The sequence below is a fragment of the Patagioenas fasciata genome, chromosome 8 (genome assembly GCF_037038585.1).
Source record: "Patagioenas fasciata isolate bPatFas1 chromosome 8, bPatFas1.hap1, whole genome shotgun sequence".
Taxonomy (NCBI): domain Eukaryota; kingdom Metazoa; phylum Chordata; class Aves; order Columbiformes; family Columbidae; genus Patagioenas; species Patagioenas fasciata.
The window spans coordinates 36,302,815-36,326,196 of record NC_092527.1 but is presented as its reverse complement, the minus strand read 5'-3'; the positions used below and the strand labels follow the sequence as shown (position 1 = coordinate 36,326,196).

The window sequence follows — 23,382 nt, the reverse complement described above, 5'->3', positions numbered from 1 at the left end:
ATATTTAATAAGTTTACAGTTTAAGTTTACCTTTTATCTGCGGAGGATTTGTTGAATAGAATCCATTTTTAATTTTTCGAACCAGTAACACTGTGAAGAAAGAATTGTATAAAACTGCGGGCACAGAATGTATGAGGTTGAGTAACAAATTCCGTATGCAGAAAGCACACGCAGGGAATTTACTCAACATGCTATTAAGCTCTTTTGGATGTTTCTGCAAGTAAAGCAGGCAGCATCGTTTTATTAAGTTGTGTCCGAAATCCGTGTTCTGCTGTGGATGAGGAGTTTGCTTTGCAGGTGGATCTCTCAGTTAAGCCCTGCTTAGCTAAGCCTTGCTTTGAGTGACAGAACAGTCTGGGATGTGTGAACTGGATTCCTGTCTGGGGAAACTCAACTGGAAGATGTATCCCAGGGCTTCCAGTCCGTGGGACCAGGCTGGAGATTGTGCAAAGTGGAAGAAAAGAATATAAACCCCACAGCAACCCTCTTCCCTCACCCTCCGAAGAACATGACCAAACCAAACTCCTTCGTGTGCAGAGTGTCAAGGTCAGGTTCTCAGCACTGGTAAAGCCGTGTCTGTGAAGTTAGTGGGAGTCTGTTCAGTGACTTAGAGCTCTGGGTCAGGCTCAAGTCCATCCTAATTAATCGTGTTTGGTGAATTTGACTCATGCGCAGGTCAGCAGCTCGTGACCGGATTGCTCACTGCCGGCTGAACAGCCCTTCACCCATCCAGGCGTTAAGAGCGAACTGGCTGTATGCATACTCCGTCACTAATTACTCCTATTTACTAATTAAAAGAATGAAGATAAATACATCTTCCACATGGTTCTCAGTTGCTGATACAAAAAATGAAGTGGTTCAGCAATAGCTACAGGATCTTTTTTTTCCTAAAAGCAAGAAGTACACCTGGCTTATTTGTAATTTCTTATTTATTTTTCTTACTATTATTTATTATTGTTATTTCAAGAAGGTTTAAGAAATATTTTGGAGAAGCAAAACAAAACTTGTCTGGTTTGTGTATAGTACTACTTGCCAGGAAATCACAAAATAAGGACCCCAAATTTCTACTGATCTCAGCTCTGGCAAAGGTTGTTCTGTGGCTTTGGCTAAATCACTTAGTCTCCCTGCTCCTGATCTGCAAAATGGGGATGATATTTTGTTGCCTCTTACAAATGCTGAGTGGATAAATTAGTATTTTTAAAGGATTTTATAGATACAGTATTACATAAGTGTTAAGATTAGGGGTTTTTATTATATAGACACTTATGAGCTGGTTTCTTGACAATTTAAAAATGCTGCAGTTTTATAGTGAAACAAGAAACACTGCTTTTGTAAATATTATGAAATTCATAAGTTCCGAGGATTTATGTCATACTGCCAATGAAGAATTTTAAAGCGCACAATATATCTAGTATTTGTAACCAGCATTTACCAGCAAAACCAATAGTTTTGTCTTTGTACTTCTTAATCGACTGCTTTGAAACTTTTACCTAATAGCATCTTAAAATGCATTTATTCTCACAATTAGTGCTGTTGTCATGGCTCTCGAGGTTAATTTGCTGTCAGGAGCCACGTAGATTTTGTATTGAACACAGTTAAAAAAACGGAGGGTACTCCTGGAAAACAAAGATTATTGTGTGCCATGACCAAACCTTGTGCATCGTTTCTCTGAATTGTTTGTGTTTAGGAAAATACACTACAGTAGGTTAATAAACTGATGTGAAAATTTCTCAATTTACACTACTTGACAAGTGCTAAAAGAAAAGCATCTTTAATTTTAATGTGTTATTAGGACCTTTTTAGAGAGATTGTACAAGTTATTAACAAGGTCCTCTGAGACAGGAGACGGGTAATTAACAAGACTTACAGAAAGAGAGTTTGGGTAATTAACAGGATCTTCGGCACTGGACACAGGAAAACAAATAGTCCAATGCTTAAAGCTGACAGGTTGGTACTGATCAAATTCCAGATCTGGGAAACTGAACTGATGGGTGTTTGGGAGCCTTCTAAGAAACATTATATGTATATAATATATATGTATATATACACAATATAAGTGTGTGTCTGTCTGTACATATATCCATACATATATGGAGAGGTACATTAAGAAAGCCTTTTGAAGTAGCACTTCCATGACCAAAGTATTGTTGAACTTAGAGAAAAGGGAATAAAGCTTGTGCCTGCATAATGGTTATACTTTATCTCAAGTTCTTGCAATAAATATGTTACATTCTAAGCACTATAGAGGATGGAGTAGTGGAGGAGAAAGAAACATGTATCTTTCTAGGATTCAGTGTAATAATTATGAATAATGCTCATATTTTATAACATTAGTTATTGGTCAATAGGAGCATAAAATACAAGAAGATTAATTTTTTTCTGTATTCTTTTACTTGCAACTCAAAAAAAAACCCCAAAACCAAACAAACCCCCACAACACCCAAAAACCCTTTAAACTCATTTCTTGCATATTTCCATTTTGTCTGTCATTATTTTCTTCAGCGTCTCCCCACTAGTGTCATCACACGTTGCTGTTAGAGCTGCCTCGCTCTCCAGTGTTGCCTGTTCCAAACAAATCAATATCTGCAGTTTCATCTTTCCCAATGGATGGCACGTTTGAAATAAGCAATGTCTCTACATTACTAGATTTGGAGAGGAAAATAAAAAAAGACATGAGGTGCAATGAAAATGTGAGGCTCTTGAGAACCATGATGTGTTCAGGTCATATTAAAGTGTTAAGTCCAAAGAACAGCTGATATCTTTTACATTTCAGTAAATGTTAAAATTTTGTATGTGTGCTGGTCGATTAGTTAGAGAAGCGATGGCGAAGTCATGGTGTAAGTCGGCTTTGTAGGTACTGCTCATCAGTTGAGCTGTTAGCAGAGCAGGTGCCTGGCTCTAGTCAGCTGCAGTTGTCAAGTAAAATCTGTTCACTTAAACCACAGTGAAGATAAGTGATTAGTGCAATAACTTGAACATCAGCAAAGATAAATGTCTATTACATGTTTTCACTCTCGTCTGTTACATATGATGTGCCGGAGACATGGTTACTGGCCATGGGGTCTGTTGGAATGGATCCCAGAAGTCGCCTGATCAGAGCAGAATGGCTGTGTAGTTCTGTACCAAACAGGTCATCCTTTTCCAGTACACAATACAACTCACTATTTGTAATTTTCATATACCTTGTTCAAAAATGTAGAACTCTAACAAGTTTATTACTTATTCTGTTTCCTGTGCCAGTGTTAGCATGTGTTATTTTAACAGCATCCTCCTGCCTTGCTTTTCTTGAAATGAAAGGCTTTTTTCAGTTCCATACTGAAATTAGACTGCACTTATCGCTCGTCAGTTATTATCTATAGTCTAGGTAGAATATTGATAGACTATGACCATGTGTTAATTATACTGTAGACTGTTAGTAGTTTTAATTTAGTGGGATGAAGGTGTCAGTAGAGTATTATTTCAACAGAACACATACATTACAGGTGCGTGAGAGGTAAAGAGAAACTACAGAACAAGCAGAAGTCACGCAAGGTTGTCTGTCCTGCCAGGACTGTTATCATCTGATTTAGAAAGATCACTGCATATGATGAGAGAATAATGAGATATTTGCAAAGCTACTAAAAAGCAAGAGTCATGGAGCATTTGGGACATTACTAGAGTGGGTTGGAGCAATCGATTCTTAGAGAGATGTTGTAGAAATGCATAGTATTAATAGACTCCTCACCAGCAATCACTTATAGTTGTCTGGCTTAGGAACATTGTTTTAAAATTTCATCCTGCTGGCTGCACGATGAGGTTTTATTCAAGCTTTTGTTGTCTGTTGATGCACATTAAGATGTGTAAAACCTCTTCTGAGTGGCTGCACAAGGCATATTATCTGTTCCAAGGTAGAACACACTGTCTGTTCTATTTTCTTTTAAAAAATAATTAAATAGTATCTTTATTAATAAATGCTGCAGCTATGTAAAATTGATGAACTTTTTTTTTTTTTCGTGTTTCATTGTAAATAACTAAGAATTAATACTATTTTTTTAAGCATTCAAAAATGGTTCTGGAAGTTTCTGTATAAAATTTTACTTTAGGGTTGTTGGGTTTTTTGGTTGCCTTATAGATCTCTACCAGCATGGTCTTCTAGTGGCTGTGCTGGTCCAACATCTAGTATAACAGCTTTTTCAAGTTTTTTTGAGAATAAAACTTTGTTGTTTTGTTAACCGTAGCACAACTACCTAGGAAAACAGGGAATATTTAGATGCTTTAAAATATTAACTTTTTATGCGAAACTGTTGATGTTTGTTTCCAGAAACTTGAATTAAAATTCAGTTGAGTTCCCTGCATGAGATCATTTTTGATTATAGAATGCCTTTTAAATCCTGAATAATAATGAATTGGTATGAGTAACATGTCCAGTGGTGTGCAAGTACAAGTGCCATTCTTGTCAGATGGTTCTATTTTGGAAGGAGAAGGCCAGTGTTCTGGTACCCTGTGTCCCTCTGCTTCCCTGGATGGGACTCCAGCAGGACCAGACACCTCAGAACTGGTCACCAGCCTATTGGGGATCCAAATTAATGTCTTTGTTCAAAATGAAAGTGTTTATACATAATGCCCAAATTTTGTTAAATTCTTTGAGTTGTTTAAACTGAAAGTTTCTGTGCTTCCATATAGTTGCATTGTCATGTGCCTACTGCACTAAATTGGAAATATATGTGAGCCACAAGGGAAGAGGCTGTGTCCTTGAAGTGCAAATTGTTCATAACCATTTTGAGCACCGTATCCTGAGACCGTAACTTGTTTTATCTTGTGGAACCTTCTGCCATCTTTAAAGGGCTGCACAGAAAGTACCTATATACTCGTGAACAGAGCGTTTCCAGAGGAGTCTGTGTAAAGAATATATAGCTTGAGAACAAATGATTTGCAAGAAAAGTGTGTCTTACATTCAAAGTTTTGGTCCAGTTTCTTAATTCTTGGCATGAGACTTTATAGTAATATTAACAAAATGGAGCAGTAACAACAAAACCTGATACTCTTTTTGTGTCCTCCTGGGGTTACACAGACTCCAGAAGGCCTTGGAGCATGGCTTGACAGCAGGACAATTTATATAGTGAAGCGTCTTAAGTGATGTTCCCCAGAATCTGATTGGGAAATAAATGGTAATATGCTTACTCCATTCTTGTTCAGCTGCCAGACGTGACAGTCATTCCTTCTCAGAATATAAAGTGATGTCTGCATTGCCAGGCACAGCAGGCTACTAACGTTCTATGGAAAGCAAAGTTTCTGAATTTCATTAACTGGATCTGATTTCATTAATTTCTTTTGTTTTTCTAGTGCGTTGGTACTAACTTAAACTGCATCCTAATAATTCAAGGTTTTGATATGTGTTGTGAGAATCCAAAGAAAAATGCGTAAGCAATGTAATAAGAATCAGTCCAAAGACCAAGAAGTAGGAATAGGAGTAATATTTCAACTCTAATGGAAAAAACAACATGGTAGAGCTTTGCTAATAACTTGTACATAGGCGTTCCACATTAATGGAAAAAAACCTGAAAGCTCACACCGAGCACATAGGTATTACGGTTATTTTACAAGATGTCAGGTTAACAAAGAAGATTTCAGTACTTTGAATAGTAAAGATTAATGTAAATATGGTACTTTTAATTTCTAATAGTATACAGTACAATGATCATATAACTAATACGAGTAGCTAAAAGTAAGTAAAAAAGCTTTTGCTCCTTAAGAAAATAGGCTTTCCATACAGCATAATTTAGGAGTCTGATTCCCATTCATTATGTTGTCAGAGTAAATGGCTCAGGCACTAAAATGTTTAAGTCAGTTATAGGAAAGATTTTTTTTAAACATTGTTTTAATCTCTAGGCATTTAGAAGCTAAATATTTAAGCAGCCACTAGACCTAATGTTTCAATTTTTAACTACCATTAAACATCAAAGGCAAAATTACAAACTCCACTCATAAACTTGAGCTTGTGATGCATCCTAAATTCAACTCGGCTGTGTTGAGGTTTCTATACAAACTTCAAATAATCAGCACACAATGTATTTAGGTACCTCATAAAAGGTAGGCGTTAGGAAAAAATAAGTTTCATGTAGTACTAATGAAATGTATTCAAATAGGGAAAATGACAAAGGGTAAAAAGTAGGCTTGTTATGATTATGAAGCAGTCGTCCAAAACACTGAGCAGTATCAGCATTATAGTAGGTCTGTCTCCATTATTAGTGTATTCGGTTTTCATTTCTCATCTCTTTTTCTCCCCCCAGCAACATGGAAATAAGGAAATGTTCTTATCTCAGACGAGCTGGAATTTAAATCCAAGCTAATAAGACCCCAGAAATTCAAACTTTACTATTCAGTAAAAATGTCCATGTAAAAAAAATATTGCGATAAAATATTGGATATGAATTTAAAATTATTTTAAAATATCTGCTGCAAAATAACTGTTAAGGAAACTTAATTGAATTCCCAGATGAGCGAAATGGGGGAACACAACTAATTGTTGTGCTAACTGAAGAAATCTGTTCTACCTACAGTGGGGTGGGGAGAATGTACAAGTTGGGTGACGTGCTTGGGCAGTGTCACCTGCATCATCCTGGTGCTGGTGCGATTTGCCTCCCTTTTACTGGTTCCTAACTTTCTTGAAGGTGATTGGAGTGAATAGTGATTGAAAGTTTGTTAGTTGGGAGAGACAAACTGTCAAAAGTCATTATGGGGCCCGAGACGTCACCGAGAGGCACATGAGGCTCCATAGTGGTGGAGCCGGGGGCTTCTCGCCGTGTCTGAGTAAGTGGAAGAGGTAGAAAATGACTTGATTCCTTGAGATGATGAAGGACACAGGAGCAAGAAGGTAAATGAGCCGTTTTCAGTGAGTAAAAAGAGGAGCAGACAAGATCATTTGTTTAGGTTGGAAGGTACATCCAGTCAGGTGGAGTTAGGCTCAGATATAACAACACATGGGACTTGCACTGTGTGTTAACGACGATGAATCAGAGAAACCCGGTTTGACTTGAATTTTCAGCGTGAGTTGGCAGAAAGTCCATTTGTTAGAACAGAAACATCTTTTTACTCATAAACTGAGCAAATTTATTTTGGGCATAATTGAGAAACAATGATTATAAAATCTCACAATGCCTTTTTTTTTTTTTTTATAATCACTGCTCACAGAAAAATGCACTGAAAGCTACAAGAAATTTTTGCCTAAGCTGTGAACATAGTTTTTTCACACTTCCATGGCGAGAATTCCCTCCAGTTTCTCAAACCCTGGGGAAAAAACAGAGATGGGCATCTGGGCTGTGATCCTAGAGGCGTGTTTTCTATCAGCTGTTATGAGTAATCTAGTGAGACATTAACTTCAGGTGTGTAAAGTTAGGGATTAAATTTAAATTAAAAAATAAACACTCTCATGAATTTCCATACACCATGCATGCTACTCCCTCAACTGTATGCATTCTTAATTTTACAGTGTATTTTATGGAGATATTAGATGGTCCTGGGACAGTGAATTACAAGGGGGCCGGTGGGAGCCTGTGTCTGCTCACGCTCACCTCGGGCTGGCAGGAATCCCCACAGGGCTCAGCTCCCACCTTACTTAGCAGACGACCTGATTTAAAATGAATTTATATGCAGTCTCAGCACCTGTTTCTTCCTTGAGCAGCAGTATATTTTCCACATATCTCTTTAAAATAAGACTACTGGGGTTTTATTAGGGGATATTGTTTAGTAGTTTTCCATGTTTTTGCGAGTATATTCGAATTGTTTCATGTGAAATACACTGATGTGCTCTTTTGTAATTGCAGCTACAATGTTTGCAATGTTACAGAAATGATTGCAGTCTTTTTAGCTAAAAAGATAAATTAGTCTGTATTGCCAGGGATTTGTATTTCTAATTTTCAAAGGCAAGTTTTCATAGTCAGAGGTGCTTCTCTTTTAAGCTGCTGCTATGAAAGAGAGTCCCAGAACTTATTTCACAGAAACTATAAAGTCATTCAAGGCAATGAAAGATCTCGCTGCTTTAACCTTTCAGAAAGTCACTCAGTTGAGCAGTCAGACCGCATTATTCTATATCTTGTCTAACATGAGGAAACAGTCCCAAAAGAAAGATATCCCAAATTAACGCCACACTTCCTTAAATAGAGACATTCTTGGTTTTCACCAAGCTAATTCGATCCAGTTCAGTTAACTCATTTTTTTTTTGTGCCGGGATCACAAAAGGCAGCCATGAATGAAGCGAGTTCATCATGTGTTTGACACATCAGTGTGAAACTCAAAGGCGGCCGTGAGGGAGGGTTCCTGCCTTTGGCTTTTCAGACAATACCCAGTGAAAGGGGCCCCTCATTCAAAACTGGGCTCCAGCAAACTGGGCAGGCTGCTGCGGATCACTGTTACAAACAGGTATAATGGGAATTAGCCAGAACTTGATTCATCAGACACCTCTTGAGTTCTAGTTGTGACTGTTGGTGTAATCCAATCTTTATCTAATGCGCTCAGCCCAGCAGATGGTCCGCGGGACTTCTGTATGAGCAAAAGACTGCCTGCTTTGGAAATAAAAATAATGTGCAGAATAAAAAGTATTCATGTAAAAAAAAAAAAAGAAAAAAAGGTTTTTACACTTAATGTAATATATGTTTGTAAATAATGTCCCTTCCACTTTTATACCGTGACATATACGGTGTATAAATTCGGATAACAAAGAGTGATGGACAATCACAAAATACATATTTTGTACCCTAAGCTACCTTTAAAAATAAAAAAGTAAACATATTTTTGTAACTTTTAGCATTATTCTCAGTCAACAAATGCCACCCTTGAAGCCAGTACCTGCGGTCTCACTAAGTAGTGGATTCTGTGATGTGCAAAGGTGGTGTCTGCTGTGATGCTACCAAGTAAATGTTATTTGAGCTGTATCCAAATTCTGAACGCATTTTCAGAGAGTTGGTTTTCTCTCCAAACTGACTGTATCAAGTACATAAGAACGTAACAGCACTAATTTTCAGGATATTTGCTAATAATTACATCAAGTTGAGGGAGCAGTGGAGCATTTCTTAGGCCTGACACTCTGACAGTGGCTGCTTTTATCAATATCAACTGCCCTTCTGCAGTGGAAGAAGAAAAATCATGAAGTAACTTTGCTTTCTGGATATGTGGGATAATCACTGGGTTTGTAAAATAATAGATTATTGACTCAATTTTAAGTATGACACAGATGTTGCTGACAGAAACGGCTTTTCAGCCCTCTCTTAAGCTGGTGATCTCACTGGGATTTGTAAAGGGCCTTCTCTTTCTAGCAGCTGCTGTGAAAGATGGGAATAGATGTTAGTTTGTGGGGGTTTGGTTGTTCTTTAATAATCTCATTCCTGGAACATGTTTCCAGAATACTTCATTTTAAGTATCTCTTTTTGCTTAGAAGCTCAAGGTAGGTCTAGAGATAAGAGAGCAGCTAGTGAAGCCCAGTCCATAATATCCTTTATTGCATTTCTTAATTACTTACTCAAATTTTATGACAAAAAGAATACGAAAAATACAAAAAATTGTGAACAAAGAATAATGACAATTTCCGCTAACTTTGAATATTTTCTTATTTTTCATAAATTCAACAAATCGAGAAAATCAATCTTATGAACCATTTTATAGCTCTGTACCTCATTCATTAGCGTCTTCTAGAAGCAAATACTTTGGTCATATAAATACGCACTTTTAATATTTGCGGTTTTGTTTCTTTCCTACAGTTTTAATACGAAACCTTCTGGCGTTGAGGACCTCAGGAAAACAACGGTGAGTTACACAGTGGCATGGAAAGCCATCGGTACATGTCAGCCAAGTGATGCTTGACACAATATAAGCTATTATTCTTGTTTAACCTCTTACGAGGAAACATTGAGGAGTTTTTGTTTTGAGATATCCAGAAAAATCTAATGGGAAAATTACAGGCTTAATTTAAATTTGGAAATAAAGAAGAGCTTTGCGCTCAATGTGATGTAGAGAAAAAGGGAAAAAATAGATCTTTGTACAGAAAATTAAGAAAACCCCTGTTGCTTTGGGGTATTTCAGATGATTCTAAAGAAGTGATGGTCAGGTGAGGAGTTCTGCATTGGGCAGGGATGTGTTGGTTGATCTAACAGGAGTTTCCTATCACAACAGCCAAAATGAAAGTGATGAACTGATTCATGGCAGGATTAAGAACATTAATAAATGAACAACCTCTCAGAAAACAGTACAAATAGAAATACTAAAAGTTATTATTCAAAATATTCTTTTTGACTCTAAAAATACCTAGAATAAATCATGTACTAAGAAAAGACAGAAAACCCCCACATATTTCCTATGCAGTGTCTTTGTTTGAAGGAAAATGTGGTCTTACTAGAATTTGTTCTGTGAATAGATGAAATCTTTAAAAGGGGGTTTGTTTTCCGTCTTTAAAATATATAAAAAACAATTTCCACAAGCAAATATGACTTTGTACTGTTTGTTTTTTTGCTGGTTTATGTAAATGACTTGTAATAACATTTGATGTTATTGTAAATGCCCAAGTTTTTATAATGTAAGTAACTGGTGGGAGATGTCAGAGTATATGAAGGCTGCCTTTGATCAGATAGTGAACTGAATTCTACTAGGCGGTTACTTAATCTCTGACAAAAAGCGACATCAAAAAATTGATTTAACTTCGCAGCTATTGTCTGTAATGTAACCATAATTACAGTTTCTATGTGCTTGCAGATGTACCACCGCAAATCATGTCATTTATTGCTGGTAAAAGCATCGGTTTAATTCTTTTAAGAAATAAGATGTGAATTGTTTTATTTAAAGGATTTAAAGGTGATAAAAGAAATCCTTGATGATTTTTCTTTTGGAATACCAGCCATCCTAAATGTCAGTTGTAGGATTATGAGGTGGTGCTCATTTAATACAAAATACAAATTAGGAGGAGGAGAAGCTATATCTCAGCGATAGTTTTGAATGAAACCATTTGAATATATTTTTTTAATATTCACGATTGCTTTCTAAGGTATTTGAAGTAATTTATTCTTAGGTTCTGCTGTAATAACCCTCACTGAGTTATTCTATTTCTTCCTTGTGCATCACATTTAGTAATTATGTTTGTATGTCTTCTACTCTGGTGCCAACACCTGTCTCTGAAAGCAGCGTTTAAATGGGAGCAGTAGCCAGTTGAAAGGGCAGCGTGAGCTCTTTAAGGCCTAATTAAGAACTGAAGGGAAGATGAATAAGTAGGACAAAAGATGTGAAAGTAGCTTAGATGATATTCCCAGAGCAGAATTCCTCATTAGAACAATAAAGAGATGATCAGAGATTGCCAGGCCTTCATTTTATCTGACTGCGTTTCCTCTGGCTGTCAGCGTGTACCCCAATAGGATTTTGTAGCTGAGACAATAATTCTTTGCATAGCTTATTATTTAGAATCTTTTTTTTCTTAATAATTCATTATACGATTAATGTTTTGTATGAAAATTTTAGTAGCTGGTTTTGTGAAGATATAATTGTTCCTTATACGTTTAAGTATCGCTTATTTGCTCAAACTGAACATTTAAAATCTCCAGAACTTTAATGATATTTATTCTTAAGTACTCACAACCTTTAACTAGAATTTTGTGTAATTAATGTGACAGGTTATTCCCTCCCAAAGATCCATATAGAGCATGCGCATGGCAAAACATCTTTGAAGCATATGTGCGACAAACAATTCTCCAGTAAATTTTATATAATAATTAAAGACATTCGTTGGATCTTAATTCCTGTTCCTTTGCCATATCAGAAAAGTAGGAAGACCCTATATTTTAGACATGGAATTGTTAATGTTGTCTTTTCCAACATGTACAAAAATTTAGTACCATAAACAGAAAATTTTACTTCTTTCATGTAGAACAAAATGCACTAACAATATAATGACCACAAAGTGAAGTTATTTTCTCTTCAATGCTTGCTGGAAATCAATTACTAACCAATTTAGAAATTTCATCACATCAGGCATTTTAATGAAGTGGGAGTTATTGATCACTTTCAATATTGTAACTTGATACTACAGTTTAAAATACTGGATATGTGTACATAAACGTGATGTTAAATATCTCAAATGTAGTGAGAAACCCTTCAAAGCACATGTTGTCAAGATCTACTGTTAGAATATAATTGATGGAGGGAGGCCGATTGATCTGCTGTACATCAGCCTGTTTGCAGTGCCCCATCACTTTTAAACAGGTTTATTTGAAAACTTCAACCACCTGCATATTTTAATGATTCGATGTATGCCAGTGTGTGAATACGGAGCTGTACGGAAAGAAAAGGAATGAAACAGGAAAAGGAATGAGTTTGACTTTGTTCCGTGATGCGCTTCCTTCAACATTTTTAATGACAGGTTTCCACTGTAAACAGAAGATATTTTGTGTTCTTCTGCCCTATTAGAGGGGCAGGATTTGAGAGGTTAGATTATTTTACGTAGAGGCTCCTTATCTTTTTAATGTCTCCGCTTCTGAATCAGCTAAAACTTACTGCTTTGCACCTTTAACAGCGTTAATACTTTTATAACCCAACTCTCACGATCTTTTTCTCCGTTGTACATCTCCAAATGTAATCTGGTTCGTTAAGGTCACAGTTAATTCTTCTTGACATAGAATCAGACGGTCAATTTTATAGTGTTTTGAATCTCATGCTGTCCTTTGTTAAGGGGACTAACTTGTCCATCTCTGTTAATACCTGCACTTATCGGATCATCAGAAATCATTACAGAAACAATTCTGGTTTACCTGCTGCTTCATTCTAGGCCCCTCTTTCTTTAAAGCAAGCAAGCAAGATCTTTTAGTAGTACATATTTCTGTCCCAAGTGCTCTGGTGCAAATAAGATGCAGCCTTTAAATTCACCTGAAATTTAAAATTGTAAATTTTATTACGTGATTCAAAAGCCAAAGCCCAGAAAACCACTCATGACTAAAACCAGAATATGAAAGACAGATGAGGGCTGATGTCATTTAAAGCTAAGTAAATGTTTTGCCATGGTATGCTCAGAAGGCAAGAGCTCGGGAAATTTACAGTAGGACTTGAATTCTCAGGGCTTTCTCTTGTTCTGCTATAATTAAAGTTACTACATAGTCGGTTTCCCGAAGTGGACCTGCTAACTGTTGTTGTGGTTACTGCTCATATGGTCATTAACGGTGTATACATCTCTCTGAGAACTGTATTTTTTTCTGAGATGACAGTGTGGGAAACTTATTTTAAACTGAGCACCCTGTCTCCAGTTGTCAAGAGACTTTGCTTCTTTGCACACGAGAAACATGAAAAGTGATTACCCATCAGCTTGCTCAGAACACTGAACTATTTAATAACATCTGGTGGTTTTTTTGACCTTATCTGTAGGATGGAAATCCTTTCGACGCCGCGGCAGGATACCGTAACCTTACGTATGAAGAGGTTTTGCAGGAGCTGGTGAAGCATAAAGAGCAACTTAAGAAGAAGGACACTCATATTCGGGAGCTTGAGGATTACATTGATAATCTTCTTGTACGAGTGATGGAAGAAACACCCAGTATTCTCAGAGTGCCATACGAACCTTCTCGAAAAGCTGGCAAGTTTTCCAAAAGTTAAGACACTGATGCTTGGTGGTGCTTCCTGCTGAAGACATCAGTGGAAGGAATTCCCACTTTGACATTTTGACTTCTCTTCATTCCTTTTCTCCCAAGAAATTCCAGGAATCGAGGGAGAACAGGACTATGGTGTGGGGGTATTTTTGTTTGTTTTTTACTCCAAACACTAGCAGAGACTGCCAAAAGTAATATTCTGTTAGATTACCTAAATATTTTTCTTTTCTTTTTGAAAACACCTTTAGGTACAGAATACTTACGGTAGAGTAAATAATACACATTAAATATGTCCATGCAGTTTATATAATAGCTTAGTGTTCACCATGTGGCAGTTTCAGCTGGGAAGCCCGTGCCGTTATGAATGTTTTCTTGAATGATTATTGGTATTATGCAAACATATCAATTCTGATATTACAGCATGCCATCGAGACCACTGTTTTCGAGCCAGTGCAGTACGCTTTACTAGACCTAAGTGTGCTTTGTCGCAATGGAATGTAGTTTGTTCAACACATATTAGAGGAAAACAGTGATGCACAATCTTTGCGGAGTAAATGCTGTATTCTGTACGATGTGCTTTTTCTATAACAATGTGAAAAATACCTTGCCATGTCGGTAATGGCACATGCTGGAATCAGTGATTTTACACTTAAATGCTGAATTTTGTGAATAACGGCTGAACTTTGGTATTGAGCTCATGACATAAGGTTGTTTTGAGGACCTTTTTGTATGAAGTTATTGCATGCCTTTTTATATGTTAAAGTACTTTGAGCAGTGTTAATAGAATGGGACTGGAGAAAAGTATGGAATAAGATACAAATCCTTTGTTCAGTCACAGTGTGCTACAGTGAAAATGTAGGAGGCATGAACAGACTGACAAATAGATATGGTACTTGAGAAAATGGAGAACTGACTCAATTTAAGGTTGAGTTTTACATTATATATATGTCTTAAGTTTTTAAAATCTTATGACAACAAAGTATATGCCTTTAGAGATAGGCTATGTTGCTTAAACACATATAGAGTACTTAGAAAGGCTTTTCATTAAAAAAATAATCTGTATTTGTTGTAAGGACTTCTAAAAGTCAGTTTTCATTGAGGCAAATGAAAGAAGAATGTAGTAAATGTCTTCCTGATCATTTAATAATTGCTAGTAAAATGACATATGAGAAAGGTATCAATTATTCAAGAAATCAGCAAAATACAGTGATGAACATATAATAGGCAATTAGTGTAGAAGAATAATCCTCACAATGTTAACATAAATAGACTTTAATTTCCTTCATAAGAGCCTCATTTGGATAGTATGTTGCTGCAGAACAGTAAGATGATATTAACAAAAAAATACAGAGAATATTTTTGATTTGGATTTAAAAAACCCGACTGTCTTCTCCTCCTCCTCTTCTTTTTCTACACCTGATCTGGTTTTCTTCTTACAGCACCATGAAATGGCTGTTGCTGAGGAGGAAAAAAGTTTGAAGTTAAATTCCAATTTGTTGTTGTTGTTAAAGATCCAAATATGTTTTCATTTTTAAAACTGTGAAAATTAGTAATATCTTGAATAATTATGTTCTGGAAAAGCTGAAAAAGTTCTGTCTGAACACTTTTGACAATGTTAGTGTTGTGTGACAGTACAGAATTAGTCTCGTTAAAAATATTTCTTTGCACAGTTGCTCTCAGATTTAGTCTCTTCTCTCTCCTTCTCTCCTTCTCCTTCTCCTTCTCCTTCTCCTTCTCCTTCTCCTTCTCCTTCTCCTTCTCCTTCTCCTTCTCCTTCTCCTTCTCCTTCTCCTTCTCCTTCTCCTTTTTATAATATTTCCCTCTTCTTTTAGGAACTACCTCCAATCTCCCTAGCACGATGTCCCTAAAATTTGTGCAGTTTGAGTGTTCCCAGCCCAAGGCAGGGATCCCTTAGCATAGATGATTGTGCCTGGATGGAGCCTGAGTGATTCAAGCCCTTCCTCACCATAGCGCTCTGCATTTAGATGTTTCTAGCCCAGAAACGGGCCCACTTCACCAAGTTATCTCCTTCTGACAGCCTAAGGATTTATCAAGTTTGGTACCTCGTAATCCACATGAATGTTCTTTTGACCCACTTAAGATCTAAATGACTGTAAATTTGTTGTAATATATTCAAAGTGCCAAAGGTTATGTCCTAAGTTATGGTACGTTTACTGTTGGAAGTTAAGTTTTGCACTCAATTAGATTTTAATTTCCTAATTACACCAAGATGTATTTCACTTACTCAGTATTTCCATAGAGGTTCTTAAGCATTTTCAAATGTTTGGCCGAAGCAAGTGGTTTTCTCATATTGTCAATGAGGACATGTTGTGCAATTGTTTTGAATTCCACAGTCATTTTCAAACTAACTGGTATGAGACCATCTGTAGCATCTACGATGATTAAATCACACACACCAATGGGGTTTAACAAGTAAACTAACCAGAGAACACGCTCCAATGACTTCTCACTTGCAAGCCAACTTATAATTATTAAAATGAAACTCTACTATATTTAGCACCTCTGAAATCACTTCTTTTAGAATGTAAATGTAGAGTATCAAACTGCATAATTGACTAAAAGCAGATCATTTGACATATTTGCATACCAAGAATGATAAGCAGATTAAAGGTAGCGAAAAGATCAATTTTTGTGCATTAATGAAGAAATTTAGTGAGGCTTTGAATGTGCTATCTAGTCTTTATCTGATCTGTAAGTGAATAAAAGCACCTTTTGTTTCTAACAGTTTATCAAGAAAGAGGGGAGAATGACAAATGCAATTTAGGAAAAGGTAAAGTTACCAAGAGAGGCAGAATGGGACATTTACAACTATATTTTTATAGAGTTCATAGAGCTAAAGATATAGGCTGGTTTAGGAGCAATTCTGGGAATGTTACGTGCACAACATTTTCTTCTTATAAAGAAAATTTTAATGTTTTTCTATATTTTATGGTTATTTTTGAAAAGCATCTTCACCCCGCATCTATTTTTTTTTTGAAACATGCAGCTTTTGATTGAAAACATTTCATACAGAGTCATTTATATGTTGAAAACAAAGAAAGTTCTGTTTCTCCCATAGGATAGAATTGTAAACTTTCTTGCAGATCATTTTAGAACTATAACTTGCCAGTAATGATGAGTCTTTCTTGCCCTTTTAAGTTGTAGGGATGAAAATTGTGGACATCTCCACGTTATTTTGATATTTTTTTTAATCTTAAAAATAAGCATACGAGTTCATCTATGCACACACTATACTTTGAAGTTATCCTTTGAAATATTTCCTCTGCTCATAGCCATGTACTTTACTTTAAAAGAACAAATATTAAGGCCATACTTTAATGTTGTAAGTAACAAATTTAAACTTTCTGCCATTCAAGAAGGATGTTTAATATTTATATATGTTACCTCTTGCTGCTGTATTTTACATTTAGCTTGCTTTTCTCCCTAGGTGATACATAACTACATTTATTGCTGTTGGCTCTGTATCAAGAATTATTTGTAATTTTCCAGCTGTCAAACTGTTGCCTTGAATTTAGAAAGGTTTTGTGATTTGGGGGCCTAATGAATCTCGTGCCCATTAGGTACTAGTCTGCATTTCTTTCTGTGCGGAATGTCCTTTCTGAGATGCGTCTTAAAACAAACAGAACTGCTGTCTTAATATGTTTACTGCTGCACTGGAGGTTTATTTACACTTCCAGCTTTCAAGAAGAATTATTGTCGTACATCAAGTATGTAAAGTAAGCTCATAGGCTTTTGCTCTTTCTGTATCCATTACTGTTGTAGATATGATGGAGGCATTAGCTGTGGGCTTTTAAAATGGTGATTTTTAAAGCATGTTGACTAACTTCTTCTCTTTGAAGTACATGGTGAAGGATTATAGCGCTGCTGTGTTGATGATGCTAGATTTAAAGGTCTGTCAGCACTTCTCGTATGAAACCCTATTTTCAGGGATTTATAACTTTTAAATGTAGTTACAGTTGCTGGAAGTATTTAATATGCAATAGGTAGCACTTTAATCTGTTTATGAAGGGTTTTGAGAATTGTTTCTGTTGAAAAAGTCATGGTGGGCATTCGCTTTATCTTTCATAATTTGTACATTGAAGAAACCACTGTGCGTTACTAGTGGTAGAGCCATTCCTGTTCATCTTAGAAGCTTCCAGAAATCTTGTATTACAATGTGCTATAAAAAGCTGAAGATCCAGGTTATATAGGAAGTCTGTAAAAGTACGAACATATAACTTACAGGTTGATTTTTGTCTCGTGCAATCAGTGGTAGTTTGTCTACATTTAATAATGGTACAGAATCACAACTATATGCACATGTGAGAACTAGAAACTTAGAATGCATGAAAAACTTTATTTTTGTTTCATTATTGCAACTTCAGCGCCTTTAATTTGATTAAAATGTTATCTTAATATTTTAATTTCTGTTCATTAAATAAATATTGCATGTCTAACACTAATAAAGCACCACAATGCACTACCACAGTATTTCTGGAATTGTGATATTAATCTGTGTTATGCAAAGCTTGTGACTCCTCAGCTCCACTGAAGTGTTTGTAAGACTCTCAGACCACAAAGAGGTATTTCCTTAAGGACAATTCTAAATGAATATCCCAACTGTTTGCAAGGTAGCCATTAAGGGAAATCTCTCCAGTAGGGTCCAAAACTTATAATTAGTGAAAAAAAATGATATGTTCTTAATATGCTAATGTGTATTTCTTTTTTATATGACAGCTGCAGTCTCTTTGAACGCACCATTCTTTTGGTTCGGTGGTTGTGTAAGTATTATGAGGAGATGTTTGGCTCTGCAGACCAGAGTGGTGCTCAGCATGAGGACAAACACTGCACAAGTTTTGTATGGAAAGCATGATACATGTTTCTCTTCCTACTTGGGAGAATAAAACCCAGCCAGAATGAGAGAAAACCGGAGCCTCCTCCACACCTGCCGGCCCCATGGGTATTTTTTCAATGCTCCCACAAGTTTTTCAACACACTTTTCTCAGCAAAAAAAATGCCTTTGCCTGTCTTTTCCTCACGGCAGCAGGACAGCAAAGTGTGTCCCCTCACAGTAGTAGATTTTCTGGATGCTGAGGAGGTACAAAGGGTGGTCCAGGAGAACGTTGCGAGAAGTTCACCTGGTTACTTGAGGTTTGAATTTCCCTGTGGAGCGCGATTCCTTTCCTTGCAGTTCACTGGCTCTGTGACCAGGTCCTACGTCCACTGTGGACTCCATATGAGGCTTAGAAAGGGTTCTTCTCTTTGAGGTAACAATGAAACGTGGTGGTTATGGGAAATCAGTCAATTTTTGAGTTGTACATGTACTTACACATGCTTTGCTAGCGCGTTTCCATCAGCTGTTTCACCCCACGTGTCTCACTTTGCAACTGGGCGAGTAGATGAGGAATGAGGACCGAGGAGGAAGGCAGGTTTCTGAAAGCAGCGTGCTGCATATTAAACACCACTTCCCATCTGTAATTCACATCTGGTAACTTTAATCTCAGTCCCTATGCACATTTGAAAATGGAGCCAGTGTGATTTCCCTACCTCAGAGGCATAATGTTTGTTAGTTGGTACCAACTGTAATTCTGTTGACAGTGTAAGTGCCCAGCTTGATTAAATAGCTCCCAGTTTCCCCAGCATGGAGTTGGTTTTTGAGATTTCATTATTTAGCATCTCAACCCCCTAATCAAGGTTCTCAAGGATATTTAAAAATGTAGTTTAGCAGTTAAAAAGAGCTATTGAAATATTTAGATGTAACGTAGAAGGATCATTAAGGACAATTCTCTCTCCAGTTACATTCATTAAAGTTAATTCTTTATGGAATCATACAGAGTAAAAATCAGGATTTCATTTCCACATTTTAAGTTGTTTATTCTGTTTTTATGGGAGCGTTGTGCAAGCTGTGGCTGCGGCTCACTTGGGATACGTTGCCCTTTGGTGCAACACTGGGCGCATTAGTAAAGCTATAAATAATGATGATGAAAAACAAATCCCGACTCTTATTCTGCATTAATAAATTAACTGTTGGATTATTTTGTTGGATTATTTTGCAATACTACCATTTTATGAGACAGAGGAATTAGACTATCTGCTAAAAAACTGTTTTCTCTTGTCTGCACTACTATTGAGTAATGATGATTGGAGTCTGCCACACTAAGTACAGCCCAGTTTGCAAAGCACGTGGCATTGTCTGTGTGATGTTTATAAAAATATCAGTATATTCAATGCTGGAAGCCAGTGGCTTCACATGGAGATGATTGCAATGTATTTATAAAGTGTTTTTACAGCATTTAGCAGCACAGATCAGCCTTTGATAAATGGATGGTGATTTGGGAGAGAAAAGTACCCTCCGTGGCTAAATATTGACCTGTTTGTATTTTAGAAGTAAGCAGTTTAAAAAGGTTTTGGGGACATGCAGCATTTAAATGAAGCCAAATATTAAAAAGGGGGAAGACTTCCTGGGATGGTGTTTTGTTTCAGACTTAATAGTATTTAGAGGGAATGAGTAAATGCAGCATTTGGGGTGATTCCACTGTTGGGATCCAAAATAAACCCAACAGAAAGTTAATAGGACTCAGATGCTGATTTTAAGGGATTTATTTGCCCAGGATGTGCCGGGTTGTTTTTGTAGTAGGAGTTAACACAGCATCCCTACCTGGCAGGATCGGGGTCAGGTTGAAACCCCCCCAAAGAGTGGGAGTTTATGAGCAGGATTGGTTCCCAAGGTGTTGGGTGGGCGGCAGGTGTGGGGCAGAATCCCGGGGCTTTAGCCGAGTGTCACCTCTGCTTTCTGAGTCCTTCTGGTGTTGTAGTGCTAACTTTGCGGATTAAATGAACCCCTTTCCTAGGGACGTTAGGAAGAATCTGAGGAAACGTGGTGTCCGCAGCACGCGGGTGCTCCGGTTGCCTCTGTTGTGACTTGCAGTAGGTGTCTGGCATGGGGTCTCACAAATAAACCCCCAAAATGTGTCATTTTGCCACCTTCTCTAAATGATTCATTCAGGGCCTTCTTAGGTGATGAATGTCTCCTTCTCCGATAACTTGCTGCTTACATTATGAATTCCTTGAAAATTGACTCCCTGGGACATCTTTACAGGAGACATCAAGGGTCTCCATTTAAATTTAATGAATATTACGTAATTTGCCAAGGACTTCTACAATGCATTAAGGAAATCTGCCTCTTTGAGGCCAGGTCAAAATAGTGGCAACTTAATGGCATCTTTTAAAAGCAGCTTCTGACTCTCCAGCTATGAGTATTTTCTATTTTCTAAATGTTTTCCCCATTAAAGCAGTTTATTTCATTAACTTATAATCCATAGTTTAAATATATTTTGCTAATTGTAGTTTACCTAGTACTTATTTTTGAGGAACACTGAAGCACAAAGTGCAAAATGTCAGGGTTTTTTAAGTCTTGCCTCCTGCATAGAAATTGCATTTGAATAAGCATTTTTCAATACGCTATTTTCAAGGAGGTTTATGTGCTGTTTTAAACTAAATCATTACATGTGTATAAAAAGAAACAATTTAAAGTGTTCATGCAATTTATGGTTTTAATTCCTTTATACATATGTGCTCCAATATTTTATAGGTGAGATTCAAAAGCTACCACAGTTACATGTTTTAAATTGTAAGGTAATATTGTGAGAAACCAAATTATTTGCTCCCAAAATGTAGAGAGCCAAAGTATCTGATATACTCTTTTGTGTATTGTACAAGTTCAAAATGAGCTCTGGGAGAATCAAGGTTTTCGTTAAAAATTGTACAAACCTTTGTGTTGAACTGCAGTGCAGCTGAAGTTGGGTATGCAGCCTCAGGCACTGCTTTATCCAACAGGCTGGCATCAGGTTTGCTTTATTTCTTTATAACTGGGGACAAGAGGGTGGGAATCAGTTTACAACAGGTACCAGGTACTGCTTTTGGGAAGGAAAAAAGTGTTGATCCTTTGTGAGGTGTGGTCTTGACTTTTTGGTGTGTGTGAAGTACATTGAGTGTGAACATTGAGTACATTGGTGTGTATGAAGTACATTGAGTGGGATGCAGTTCAACAAGGCCAAGTGCCGGGTCCTGCACTTTGGCCACAACAACCCCCTGCAGCGCTCCAGGCTGGCACAGAGTGGCTGGAGAGCAGTCAGGCAGAAAGGGACCTGGGGGGACTCATGGACAGGAAGCTCAATATGAGCCAACAGTGTGCCCAGGTGGCCAAGAAGGCCAATGGTGTCCTGTCCGGTATCAAAAATAGCGTGGTCAGCAGGACAAGGGAGGTGATCCTTCCCCTGTGCTCTGCATTGGGGAGGCCACACCTGGAGTATTGTGTTCAGTTCTGGGCCCCTCAGCTCAGGAAAGAGATTAAAGTGCTGGAGCGGGTCCAGAGAAGAGCAACAAGACCGAGGAAGGGACTTGAGCACAAGCCCTATGGGGAGAGGATGAGGGAGCTGGGCTTGTTTAGTCTGGAGAAGAGGAGGCTTAGAGGTGAGCTCAGCACTCTCTAGAACGACCTGAAGGGCAGTTCTAGCCAGGTGGGGATTGGGCTCTTCTCCCAGGCAGTCAGCAATAGGACAAGGGGGCATGGGCTTCAACTCTGCCAGGCGAGATTTAGGCTGGAGATTAGAAAGCAATTCTTTGCAGAGAGAGTGGTCCGCATTGGAATGGCTGCCCAGGGAGGTGCTGGACTCACCGGCCCTGGAGGTTTTTAAACTGAGATTGGACATGGCACTTAGTGCCGTGATCTTGTCAATGGACTGGAGTTGGACCAAGGGTTGGACTGGATGATCTCTGAGGTCTTTTCCAACCCAGTTGATTCTGTGATTCTGTAGCACCAGATTTATGTGTTTCCAGGATCAGATATAGAAAACTTCCCATTTCTTGTATCTTCGCATTTTAAAACTTGTATAAATAGCTATTTCCTTATTGTTAAAGGCCACATTATTGTTGGCTACAGTACACTTAACGATTCACTTGATTAACGTGACTGCTGTTTGAGACCCTCTCGTAATTGGCCTCCTGATAATCCGCACACAGAACACTGTGAAATTGTGTGAATTTGAAGTTGGGAGACTAAATTAAAGGAACATCCAACAGCAGTGGGGAGAAATAAAATAATCCTAATCAAAAGCAAAAGTATGATATTGAGATTCAGTTGGTGGATACTGGAGAGTATTTTTTTCTCGTATTTTTATGATAACTGTCCAGTATAATTGCTTTTGAAAAAACACCACATCCTTCATGTTTGATGGCGTAATATTTAGCAGCTCTTTATAAACCAAATACTAAGTTAAGGACTTGTGTTTAACCTTTGGTTCATCAAACACGATTTCAAAGAGTTGAAGCAGCATTTTATGGCTGGAGATGATCATGACAATTATATTTACTAATGGGGTCTTAGCTATTCTTTTATCTGTTTCAGGATTTTCTGTGTAGTTTCAAGCTCTGAACATTTCACCACAATCTATTTAGAGCACTATTTAAAACTTGTTCCAGTTCTCTTTGCTCTTACACACGCTGATGTGCTAAACCGCTCCAGAAACCAGCTCAGCTCTGCCATATTTGGAGGCTGTTCCTCCTCGTTCCTCTTGGACTGGTTTGGATGGGGACTTAACGTCTAAAGTAACAAATGAAATATGTGACGAGAGCTGACTGCCAAAATTGGGATCAAAGCAAGTTTCTGAAGGGCTCGTTGGAAAACTGGTGAACTTTGGAAGGATTCAAAGCCACAGTCTAAATAGAGGGAAACAGGGTGAAATAAACACCCAGGTGGGAACAGAGCTGTTGGATGTGGTTGGAGGTGTGTGTG

The 23,382-nt window shown here is 37.5% G+C and overlaps 1 protein-coding gene across 1 annotated transcript in view; it reads left to right on the top strand.

The window, feature by feature from the left end:
• RAB11FIP2 (RAB11 family interacting protein 2) overlaps positions 1-18,080 on the top strand; it is a 33,279-nt gene extending 15,199 nt beyond the window's left edge. The window contains exons 4-5 of the mRNA XM_065843385.2: positions 9,732-9,777; positions 13,369-18,080. Coding sequence (XP_065699457.1) covers positions 9,732-9,777; positions 13,369-13,596 — 274 coding nt within the window. The 3' untranslated portion in view covers positions 13,597-18,080. The remainder of the gene's footprint in view (positions 1-9,731; positions 9,778-13,368) is intronic.
• Positions 18,081-23,382: the final 5,302 nt, after the last annotated feature.